This window comes from Crassostrea angulata, unplaced genomic scaffold, assembly GCF_025612915.1.
Source record: "Crassostrea angulata isolate pt1a10 unplaced genomic scaffold, ASM2561291v2 HiC_scaffold_141, whole genome shotgun sequence".
Classification (NCBI taxonomy): Eukaryota; Metazoa; Mollusca; class Bivalvia; order Ostreida; family Ostreidae; genus Magallana; species Magallana angulata.
In genome coordinates this window covers 107,580-120,185 of record NW_026441696.1, presented here as the reverse complement: position 1 = coordinate 120,185, position 12,606 = coordinate 107,580, and the positions used below count along the sequence as shown (strand labels likewise).

General features: G+C 39.1%; 2 protein-coding genes across 2 annotated transcripts; both read left to right on the top strand.

Moving 5' to 3' along the window:
- Positions 1–2,092: 2,092 nt before the first annotated feature.
- Positions 2,093–4,005, top strand: LOC128169496 (uncharacterized). Its single transcript, XM_052835627.1, has one exon. It carries the CDS (start codon positions 2,093–2,095, stop codon positions 3,077–3,079), a length of 987 nt encoding a protein of 328 aa, XP_052691587.1. The 3' UTR covers positions 3,080–4,005.
- A 2,787-nt stretch (positions 4,006–6,792) lies between these two features.
- On the top strand, positions 6,793–7,803 carry LOC128169492 (uncharacterized protein F54H12.2-like). Its single transcript, XM_052835625.1, has one exon. It carries the CDS (start codon positions 6,793–6,795, stop codon positions 7,801–7,803), a length of 1,011 nt encoding a protein of 336 aa, XP_052691585.1.
- Positions 7,804–12,606: the final 4,803 nt, after the last annotated feature.

Below are 12,606 nucleotides of genomic sequence, written 5' to 3'. Positions count from 1 at the left end.
ACGACAGCAGAGGGAAATCGAGTCACGCGAAATGGTAGAGAGTTGGAGGCAAATATTCCTCGAAAAAACGGCTTAAGGTCCGTTAGCAAATCGACGATGTGTAGCATTTCGTTAGTGTTCATTTTTTTCCCCTTCTCTTTACAATTGCCTCACTTCTCTTGTGTTGTCGACGAGAAGAAGAGCGGGAGATTCACAGTATGCAATGGCGCTGATGGTCGCTGTTGTGGGTTTAGAAAAACGAGCGTAAACACCGACGTTTCCTTGATGTACCAGGTTTATATACCCGTCTCCGAGATCAGTGGGGACGAGATAAAAGGCATAGATGGCATATCCGACTGGAAACTTCTCTCGATCGATGACGAGGCTCTCGTCTTTGAGCCACTTTTCAGAAGACTGATACAGATTGCAGAGAGGCGTGACAAAATTCTTATTGTCTCCATAGTCTAACTTAATGGGGCGAACGGGCGTCGGTTCTCCGTTGACGTACAAGACAATCTCGGAGAGGTCAAAATGTGCAAAGTTGAAAGGGTTGTCTAAGTAACTTCCGTTCACGGTTGACGAAAGTCACGTATACTTTCGAGGGTCTTTTCCCGTTCCAGACGTCGTCCCAGTAAAACTCACTAGTTTTGTCGGAAATTGTGGTCATCTTGACGTCTGATTTGAGGTAATTATACCTCGCCGGTGACTTGAGAATGGCATTGGTGTTATTCACCAGAATGGCGCTGTCGACTTTGACTTTACAGGCCTTAAACACGGCGTCAGTAGTAAGGTATATAGTCTGCGGTCAGTGTGGGGTTAGTGACGTCACGACCCATCCCATCAGTGTGGGTCAATGACCTTACAACCATGAACCTGTCTGGGGTCAAAAATCGTCTAGGGTCACCCATCCCATAAAGCAGTCTGGGGTCACCCTCCCATAAATCCGTCTGGGGTCACCCATCCCATAAAGCAGTCTGGGGTCACCCATCAGCGTCTGGGGCCACCCATCCTATAAATTCTGGGATCAGAATCCGTCTATATAAGAGAGTTGTATTATTAAACATCTAAAATAAACAATAATGGAAGAATACATGACAAATGAAAACGATTTAACACAAACAGAACAAAATCTTAGAAATTTCTTGCAAAATGGAGCTGCTGTTAAAAAACTGATTGATGAATATATAGCGAATAATGAGAACTCTATAACTTGTGATTTTTGTAAAAAACAGTACTATTTAAGAACAAAAGTGGTACATGAGAAACATTGTCTCGTGAGATTGGCCCTGGAATCCAGAAAGGATCCCACAAAAATGTCTACATTTTGTTTGCGTGCAGATGGTTTTGAAAAAGAGTCTTTGAAAGAAATGATCGACTTTGCAGAGGTCCTTAAAATCACCATGGCTGACCGTGTACCTAAAGAAATAATGGAACATGCTCTTTCAAAGTCAATTGATGAAAGTTATAACAATGGTACGATGGAGTTCTTATGTCCAGATGGAATATGGCGATCACGAGATCAGGTTGAGAAAAAAGAATGGTACTTGTATGAACTGAGATCTCTCTTTCAAAGTCGTTGGGAAGTCAAGTGCTGTAAATATTGTTGAATATAATTGAACTAAGTATAATATTAACGATGGAAAAGAAAATCAAATTTGATGATAATGTGTGCACATATTTGATTCTATTAGAAGACAGAAAAGGAATATGGATGCAATATGCAATAGACAGAGCCCATTTTAAGAGAAGAATTGAAAAGGCCGAAGAATCTCTAGCACCAGTACTACGTAAAAAACTAATCGAATATAAGTTGAATACGACCAATATAGTCTAGCATCGGGGTTTTTGTATTAACAAAAGTCTGGGGTCATTTTAATTAAAGATGTATACTGTTGATTAAGTCTAGAATCAGGACTTTACTATTAAAAATCTCTGCAGTCAAAAAATGTCTAGGGTCATTTTTTATCACGCAAAATTTATGTCTGCGGTCAATTAAATCACGTGTTATTTTTGGTATAAAAACGTCGCATTTTTATGTGACTTTCATCAGATCTAAGCTACACTTAGAAGAACCAACATCTCTCTCTCTCTCTCTCTCTTTATAAAACAAAATATGGAGAAAAGACACCAAGACATTATCAAGGCGAACTACTCTACTTTAGTGCAAAACATAACGACCTCATCGGTTGCCGGACATCTATTTGCTTCCAACATTATTACCGATGAAATGCGGCAGCAGATTGAAGCTGAAAAAACCAGCTATGATCGAAATAGAAAACTATTAAGCATCATTCTACGGAGAGGTCCGAGAGCTTTTACAGGTCTCAGGATGGCACTCCTGAAAGCCAATCAAAGAGACTTGTTTAAGCTTCTTTTACCTGAAGATAATACTGTATCTGAATACGACAAAAAGTTAGCCATGGCCAGATCACTAGTTCACGATACGACAGAAACATCTGTTGGTGTCAACCAGCCAAAGACCTACCGTACAGAACGACAAAAATCTCAAGAGGAACGATGCAGAATCAGCCTGGATGACTTCAGTGACATTTTCCTGACAGCCGTTCCTTTCAAAAATAAGATCAATATTCACATTCGTCACTTCACAGAGTCCAACGGTCGCTATATCGCAACAAAGAAAGGGGTTACGTTTTCACTTCCTCGATGGGTGATGTTTAAATCTCTGCTCCCGGATATAGAAAGATGTATGCAGAACAAAGAGAACAATTGTGAAATGAAGTGGCACATTGGAGGTGGAGTGTACGTCTCCATTAACCCTGGATATTCAACAGTGGACATCAGACACTTTTGGAAGCCAGAAGATGCTGTCAAACCGGTACCAACAAGAAAGGGTGTGACCCTAAACAGACAAAAACTGAGTAGATTGCTTCAAGCTACCCAGGAATTAAGAGAATGTGTCCCAGAGCTAAATGATACAGATCTGTGCGCATTCAGTGAATCACATCAAAACCAGCTTGGGATGTTAAATTGCCCAGAATGCACTCCCTTCGGATACGAACCTCAGGAAGTTAATACGTCCATGGAATGCAATGACGGTGACTCACAAGAAACATTGATAATCGAATGTGACACTGACTAAACCAATGATATTGTATGATGTGTATCTATGAAAATATTGTTTTAATAACATATTCGCGAGTACAATCGTATTTGTGCAAACAATTATTGACCCTCTGAATAAAATCATATATATTGTATATTTATAAATGACTCCTGTTTTCATTTTATTATTAAATACTAGCTAAAAACAAGAATTAATCAGTATGAGTCAGGATGGCAAAGAACACAGACTATCTAAAAAAAATATATTATACTCCTGGAAATCCCGGGGCATTTGCAGGACCAGAAAAACTTTACCAAGCTGTAAAAAAGGAGGGAAAATATAAAGTTGGAAGAGTGAGGATAAGACAGTTTTTAAACAATGAAGACCCTTACAGTTTAATGAAACCTATCCGACGCACATTTCCTCGTTCAAGGGTCGTGGTGGACACCATTGACTCGATGTGGGACGGAGATTTAGCTGACGTTAGCAACATTTCTTCCCATAATGACGGATATAAATTTTTGCTAGTGTTAATCGATATATTTAGTCGCTTTCTGTTCTTAATACCACTGAAAAATAAACAACATCAAAGTATAACTGATGGTTTTAAATTGGTTTTTCAAAGTGGACGCAAACCAAATACGATTAGAACAGACAAAGGAAGCGAATTTAAAAATCGCTGGGTGAAAGCGTTTTTTAAAAAAGAGGGAATTCACACCATATACACTCAAAACGAAACTAAAGCAAATTATGCGGAGAGAGTTATCAGGACAATGAAAAACCTGATGTACCGTTATTTTCTTAAAAACAGAACTTATCGATATGTTGATGTTTTACAAGATTTAGTGAGTAGTTATAACCAAAGACCTCACAGATCGTTAGGAGAACGAGCACCTTCAACTGTCAATAAGGAAAATGCGGATGAAATAAGACTAGTTACTTATCTCACAACCAGAAAACAAAGACCTAAGGCGAAAGTCAGTATGAAAACCCCGTTGAAGTCAATGGATACAAAATTAAGAAACAAGCCTACGTTTAAATACAAAATTGGAGACAATGTACGCATCTCACAACTGAAACATCCTTTCCAAAGAGATTATCAACAAAAATGGACAGAGGAGTATTTTAAAGTGACCCACAGATACAAAAGAGACGGAATCCCTGTGTATAAGGTGAAGGATTTAACTGATGAACAAATTGAGGGTACATTTTATCAATCAGAACTTCAAAAAGTCGTAAAGTCAAGTGATGTTTTGTACAGAGTTGAAAGGGTACTGAAAAGAAGAAAGCGTGGCAATAAAAAGGAAGTGCTTGTAAAATGGGACGGATGGCCTACTAAATTCATTTCCTGGATTCCGGAAAGTTCCCTGGAAAAAACTTAAAAGCAGTTGACTTTCAATATTTGGTATCAGTCAGGATGAGTCTACGAATGGTGTTGACGTCCACAGACAGCTCCGAATATTTTGACAATAAACCCAATTGTTTTCGAGTTCACTTGAATAAACAAATTCAATTGGATGGATACTGGACAGTTGCTTTAACAGAATTTACTACAGAGAGCTGGGATCCATCTAAGAAAACTTCCGATGTGTACATATGCTGTGACATATGTGAGGAAACCATTGTTGGTGGCAAGGACGTACCCCTCTTACGACGAGTTTTTCTTGGTGAAAAATAGGAAAACAACATCATCTACACGTTACCTTATTACCTTCCCGTAAAGATTGGTCAATTACAACAAATCTGTATATATATAACGGACAGAGCAGGCAACTTAGTGTCATTCTTAGACGGACCGGTGAGCGCTACACTTCACTTTAAGAAATTCCCTTACGTTTTATAATGAATAGTCAGACGTACATTAGTGACCCTAAAATCTGGGAAGCTTTTTATAAAAACATGGCAGAGAAAAAGTTCAACCCGTACAAATATAAACCCAAACAGATTGGGAGGGGTATGAGAAAACAAAAATCTTACGTAATTCCCATTAGACCTCATTCACTGTTAGAACCCGTTAACCCTATTCCTCAAGTGACACCTATGGCTGCGGTGGAAGAGAGAGCCAAATCAGAACATGTTAAAGACGTACAAGAAGGCGTTCCCTTTATCAAGGTCACCAATGGTATAAAAAGACCACCGCAGCACTCCTCTGTCATTCCTACTAAAAAATTGAAGACGTCAACATCGCACAAGAGGCGGAAGGACAAGAAAATCAATCTTGTGAAGAAAAAACCAGTCTCGAAAAAGAAAACAAACGGAAGATCTAAAAAGCGACATACATCTGGAGGAAAAAAGGCATCACAAAAGCCAAAAAAACTCTTTAAGATCGATAGATACAAGAACGTTTTTAAAGCTGAACACCGCTCGTAAATAGGCACCGTCACACAGATACCTGGTATATAAACCCTTTGATTTCGTTACACCCGATTGCACACCTGAACCTCGTGGCCGACATGTAGTATTCCTTTCGTGGTCTTTAGATTTTATGCATTTTTTCCTATCTTATGTTCATTTTCTGTTCGTAAATAATGCATTGACCAATTTATTTGATGTTAGTATTCTCATGGCTTCAAAAAGGTGCGTAAAATTTGATAATTTCATCGCGACCGAGTAACACGGCGAGGCAAAATGTACGTCCACACAGGTGAGACCTCTACAGCAAAGTACTTTGAACTGTTTAGAGGTCTGTCCCTTATATAAGGGTTGTAGGGACAGCAGTGATAAAAGAGAAATATGGCGGACAGTGGCTATTTACGAGCGGTGTTCAGCTTTAAGCAGTGAAGATGGCCTTCTTAAGCAGTGATAATAAAGACATAGCCCAACCAATGGAACTTTCTCTCTTTGCATCACCCACTAATCAAGTACCGTATATACTCGCCTATAAGTACGGTTCGCCTAGAAGTCGGTTGCCCTTTTCCAGCTTAAATTTGAAGATTTTGCTGTTGACTCCCTTATAAGTCGGGTCACTTTTTCAGGACAATTGATGTACAGATACTCTCAATAAATACCACATTTTATCATACATGTTTTGAGTTTAAAAAAAAATTGTCCTTTCTTCACCCCATAATTGCTTCTAGACTATTTCTATCATGGGTCTATGATGTTAATAACTTTTGATTTTAAATGCCATTATTTTTTATAACACTAATTACAAGTTGGTAAAAGTTTCAAAACTACCAGGTATTTAAATAGAGTCCTTTTGAAAATTTTATGATAGTGATTTATTTCCTTACTGACTGATTAGGTTGGTAATTAGCCCCTAAAACTGGGGTGTTGGCTTGTGTTGTTTTAGGTGACATGACCCCTATATCTATTATCACCTTAGGTGTGAAAAACTGACTGCTTGAATTTTCTTTTTATGAACACAGGTTCAATGCATTTATATGTTTATTATTTAAAAAGAAATATAACTTACTTCTCCCTTGTGAATTTTTTTTACTATGTCTCACCTATAAGTCGGACCCCCACTTTTCACTCAATTTTCTACTCCCAAAAATCCGACTTATAGGCGAGTATATACGGTAGCAGTCGAAAAAGTGTATTTTACTGAAGCCAGACCGATTTCCAGTATTGGAGTGTCAGATACCCCCATAGAAATAGTTGTATCTGGATCGGGAGCAGAATATATCGATTTAAAAAGAAGTCGATTGTATGTAAAAGCCAGAATTTTAAAAGCGGATGGCTCCTCATTAGCGACCGATGAGAAGACTAGAATTGTGAATCTACCATTGCAAAGCATGTTTTCTAAGATGGATGTCTACTTAAATAATAAGTTGGTTTCCTTTAATACGAATAATTATCCTTGGAAGGCATACCTGAAAACAGTCTTGTTTGGTGGAAAAGAGGAATTATCCTCCCAAAAGCAGTCCCAGTTGTTTTTTAAGGACGATGGAAATTTGGGTGACGCGAACGCCTACAATGGTGGCAATGCTGGACTAGTCCTGCGCTATGGCTATACACAGGAAAGTAAAGTATTTGAACTGGAGGGTAACCTGATGGAAGATATTTTTGACATCGACAAATACCTGATCAATGGTGTAGATATCTACATCAAGCTTTTTAGATCTAGTGCACCTTTTCTAATAATGTCGACACAGGACTCTCCGGCTTACAAAGTAGAATTACTAGATGTTGTATACAAAGTGGCCAAAGTGCGAGTCGATCCTGGTGTTCTATTGAATCACAGCAAGCAGATAGAATCTACCCCTGTAAAATACACCATCGCAAGAAATGAATTGAAAATGAACACCATTCCTAAAGGATCTACTGAATTTTACTGGGACAACATTTTTCCTCAGGCAGTACCCGACCGCATCGTTGTAGGATTGGTAGATCAGAAAGCTGTAAATGGGGATTACACAACCAATCCGTTCAATTTCGAGCATTTTGGTGTAACGGATGTAGGAATATACGTAAACGGAGAAAGCGTCCCAGGAAGACCCTTAAAAACAGAATTCACGACAGGGCAATATTCATCAGCATATGCTCGACTGTTTGAGGCCTCTGGAAAATGGAGTCAAGACGCCGGTCTAGTAATTACTCGAGACAACTTTGGAAGTGGATATTCTCTGTTCGTCTTTACCATAGATCCATGTGGTTTTGGTGAAGAATATTTAAACCTGATTCGAAGAGGAAACACCAGACTCGAACTCAAGTTCAAACAAGCAGCAGCAAAAGCTGCCAACGTTTTGGTGTTTGCCACCTTTTCCTCTCTACTAGAAGTGGACAAGTCCCGGGACCTCAATTACATTCAACCATGAATTCAAAACAGCTCCTCGATTTCGTGCACAATGAACCTGTCCTAAAACGATTTGTAAAAGGAGTATATGCCAGTAATACTTTACCGGAAGTCGTGACGCATTACCCTTGTGCCTTCATCATCAATACGCAACCTTTGCCATTTCCAGGAGAGCATTGGGTCGCTGTAATCATACACAGTTCCTCGGAGGCCGACTTTTTCGATAGTCTAGGGAAACCACCTGGGAATTACCAAGAGATTGAGAACTTTATTTATAAGAATAGTGAATACTGTAACTTTAAATGTAAACGACCTCAACCTTCCTATTCAGATTTGTGTGGGCTTTACGTACTTGTGTTTTTAATATCTAGATTGTGTCTTAAAATGTCTTTGCCACGTGTTTATACTTTATTTTCTAAAAGCATTCAATTAAATGATGATTTTGTACATAGTTTCATACATGAATTCTTGTTTCAATAAACATTATATACGACATGGATGAGTTCTTATAAATATTCGTTCAGTTTTACGTGTCAATTCATTAGAGAATCAGTAGAGGAAAGGGAAACATGGCAACACAGAGCGAATGGTGGAAAACAAAATCCTTACTACCATTTTCAGCACCCACCACAATTTTAATTTGTGGTAGTACACAAAGTGGAAAGACACATTTCACTAAACGACTCTTGCAAAATGCAGATGACATGTTTTCCACTTCTGTAGATAAAATCATCTATGCTTATTCTGAATATCAACCCATGTTTGACGAAATGATGGCAAACATACCGAGATTTATTCTTCATCAAGGGTTACCCTCCAAGGAAGACATAGAGCAGTATACAGAGGGTGTAAACCACACGATAGTGGTATTAGACGATCTTATGCTGCAAGTTGCGCAATCTCAAGATTGTGTACATCTATTTACTGTGACGTCTCATCACCGTAACGTTACCACCGTGATGCTATCTCAAAATTTGTACCCTCCTGGTAAATCCTTGAACTGTCTAAATGTGATTTTATTCAAGATTTACCGTGATTCTCGCCAGATCATCACCTTCGGATCACAAATATTACCAGGATGTGTACCATTTTTCAAAGCAGCATACGAAGCTGCAACACGTCCAAATTTTGGCTATTTGCATGTGTGTTTAGAACCTACCCAGAACAAAGAATATCAACTGCGATCTCATATTTTGCCTGGAGAGGACATGGTTATTTACCAACCCCTATAAATACATACACTTGATCATTTTTGCTCATATTGCAAAAATGAATCGAAGAATACGGAAGCAGAAAGCATTTATACGCTTTATGCTAAGTACAAACAGTTCTCAACAGAAAATGATTGTAAAGTCTTTGACCAGTGAACAATACGATGTTATCTGTGAAATAGCCCTTAATATCTACACGGGAACATTTCCTCTCACAAAGAACGATATAAATAAATTGAAACCTTACCAATCGTACATTCGGTCCCTTGGATCAAGAGAAGTCAGTACGAAAACGAAACGTGGGATTTTATTGAAACATCTACCATTAGTTTCGCTGTTATTGAAACCTATTGTACATCATATCGACAAATATGGCGAGAGAAATGATACTAGTACCTAAATTAAAATACGAACATCTTCTTAAAAAAATCGAGGACAAAGAAGAGCCTGTTAAACCAGACACAATGAATGACAGTAAGGATGAAAAACAAATGCCTGAAAAGACATTAACCGATACAACACCGAGTGAATCAATCAACGACACCTCACAGACAGGGAGTGGTTACGTCAGCAGAACTCAAACAATAGGAAAACCCCCTGGTTTAACCATGAAACGACGCAAGAAACAAGTTCCCTGGCTTACGTACTGAGTGTTAAATTGAAAGAAAGAAAAAGACTCCTTTTATGATAACATTTTATTGTATATACTGTAATGATGTAATCAAAAACATTGAACTGAAATGTGAATATCATAATAAATTCGGGTGAACTGTGCAGTTTTATTTTCATACTTTTTCTTTCAATGAAATCCAAATGGCAGCGTATCTAAATTGGGCAGAATTCTTCTTTTAGTGTATACCATTTGATAATGTTTGGTTTCTACCCGGTTTAACAACTTTCTTTTCCGACTGTCCCTGGATATTTTACATGGGTTAATAATTTCGATTTGTTTATCTTGCCCTGTGCAAATTAATGATTTAATAGCTTCAAAATTGATCATTTTAGAGTTGGTCCAATTTAATGTAAACCCTCGAACTTTACATTCTTCCTTGCCCGAGAGTGTGCGATAGGCATAATTTTTGGGGCCCCCAGATACGAATTCCACTATGTGACCGTCTTCTGGTTTGATCTCGTTGGTTAATTCCCCTAAATAATTTCCAATAGGCAGATAATGCAAGTCATCCGACTTTTGTGTTTTGAAAATAACACTATCTGTGTCGAAATACAAAACGTTTTCCTCTAATCTATCTAATACACTATAAAGTCGCAGCCGCGCATGTGCAGTAGTAAAACTTGCTAGAAATATGTTTGTTTTGCAATCCGGGGGCATGAACATGGGATGGTTACTCCACTCAAATTGAAGAGTGTCCCTAGAAACAATGTGAAAATTGTGAGGGACTTTTGTGGGATCTGACAGAATTTGAAAAAACTTATCATCCATTTTCTCTGTGTCAAGTAAATGTTTTGATGTTGACAGACATTTAAAACCTTGCAAAATACCCCCCCCCCCCCCCTCCCCTCCGTTAGGGAAAAGGAAGGGGCAAATTCAGAACCAACATTTTTCCACAGTAAAATGTTTTACCATAGAATTCGTAGATGGTGTCTTTCCCCTGAGGATTCTCGGCAAAACCGTCGCATCGATAATTGGTGTCTGGTACATGGTATTCTCCTCCATTCAGAGCATGACGGATGTGTACAGGTGTACCTCGTTGTCGACTTCGTTGCATGATCCATTCTAACCATTGAATAGATATTTTACTGTAATTGTCCTTGCTGACATATCCTTGGGAAGGTACGACCGCAATGGGACTCGTTAGTCGTTGTTTTCCCACTTCCGTATTCTCCTCCTTTTCTAGGTCACTGAGCGCAATCCAATCTTCATCAAGCCGAACCCCTTGTACCCCTTCAAACTTGTCCAACGCATGCCAGGTAGACGTCTGGTCTTTTGTGATTTCTACTTCGGTGTTGTGTTTCAAAAATAAAGTTTTATATATACCCATGCAAACACTTGCGATGGTTACGTAATCAAAGGGGTCTACACCATCTTTGATGGTCGTAGAAATGGTTCCATCGGGTCGAACGTTTGACGTTTCTGTCGTCGTGGCTTGAAGGACAGTATTTCGAAACGCCATACAACCCCTTCTTAAGATGTCAACGTCCGAGCGACAGTATTTTAACATCTCTTCTTGAAAGTTAAATATTTCCGAACTCTTACTTGCATGCCACGTGACCAATTTTTTCCTCTCTCCCGACGACATGAAATTGTATCCGTAGTCTTCTAGAGCAGGATAGGGACCCACGTAATTTTGATGTTCCTTCGTATTAAAAAAATGAGGAAAGTATCCCTTGCTAAGTTCCTCTAGACCAAACGCTTCCGGAATCTTTGCTAATTTCATGGGAAGGAAATTTAACGAATCCAAGAATGTGAGATTGAGTTTCTTGGCGATGTGCATGTACATTATTTTGGATCCGTTGTAAATGATTTTATCTGATCGAATCGAATGTCGGTCAATGAGTACATCTAATATCGGATACAAGTCGAAACTCTTGGCGTTGTGGGCGATTAAAATCGTGTTCTTAACGTGTGGCTGAGTAATGTAGGCACAAAACTGCTGTGCAGCGTTTTCGCCGCAAAAGATCAGTTCTCGGTGACCGCAAGTATCTGGACAGGGAGGGCGAACGAATTTTGATTTTTTCATTTGAGAGCATCTTGCGCAGCGCGCACCACAGTGGCTACATTTTGAATCATTTTTCAATTCTTTTTTTTCACACGAGGGGCAAGAAGTCTGTAATACCGTAAAATTGACTTTATGAAGGTGTAGTCCGCAAGACGGATCTTTACAATTTAGGCACAATCTGCAGCTTGCACACTGCCGATCTTTCTTGGCACATTCTCGACATCTGATGCAAGAGGGGGTATAGCCTTGATCGCATTCAAAAATGTCATCCTGACGAGTCTCAAAATCGTAAAAGATGAATTTCTTCTCCGCTTTTTCTGGATCCGTATTGTATGCCTTTTGATAACAAAGATGTGTCCCTACATGGTATTCGGAACAACTGGAACACTGCCGCTCGCCGCATACATGGAGCTGAGGGTTGCGTTTAGCCGTTGCCTGTTTAACGCGACATTTCTTACACTGATACCACAATTCACATGCAGGGGGAACCTTGTTTTTGTGCACCATTTTACCGACTTTGTGTCTCTCGAAGCAGGCTAGTGAACGACAGACTCGACCGCTGGATAGACATCCTACCTGCAATTCGGACTCGGAACAGTTATCGTATAGACATACGTCACAGGAAGTCGCACAAGAATGTGCACTTTTGGTTTTGTAAGGTTTCAAACACGTATGGCAAAAATAAGCAGCATTGAAAAAGCCCTGGATGTTTCCAATACCATGCCAATGTTTCTCGTTTTCTGTTTCCACATGATATAAATAAAGACTTATTCTCTCTGTGTCCTCTTTTGCAACCCGGACGAATTTGTTTCCTACCCGAGACGACACTACATTGATATTCACATTCAGTAGGGTTTCGAAAGGTTCGATATCATTTAACCCTAGGTATCTGTCAAAAGGTACGCCTGCTTTGTTACATAGCCAAATTGCCATATC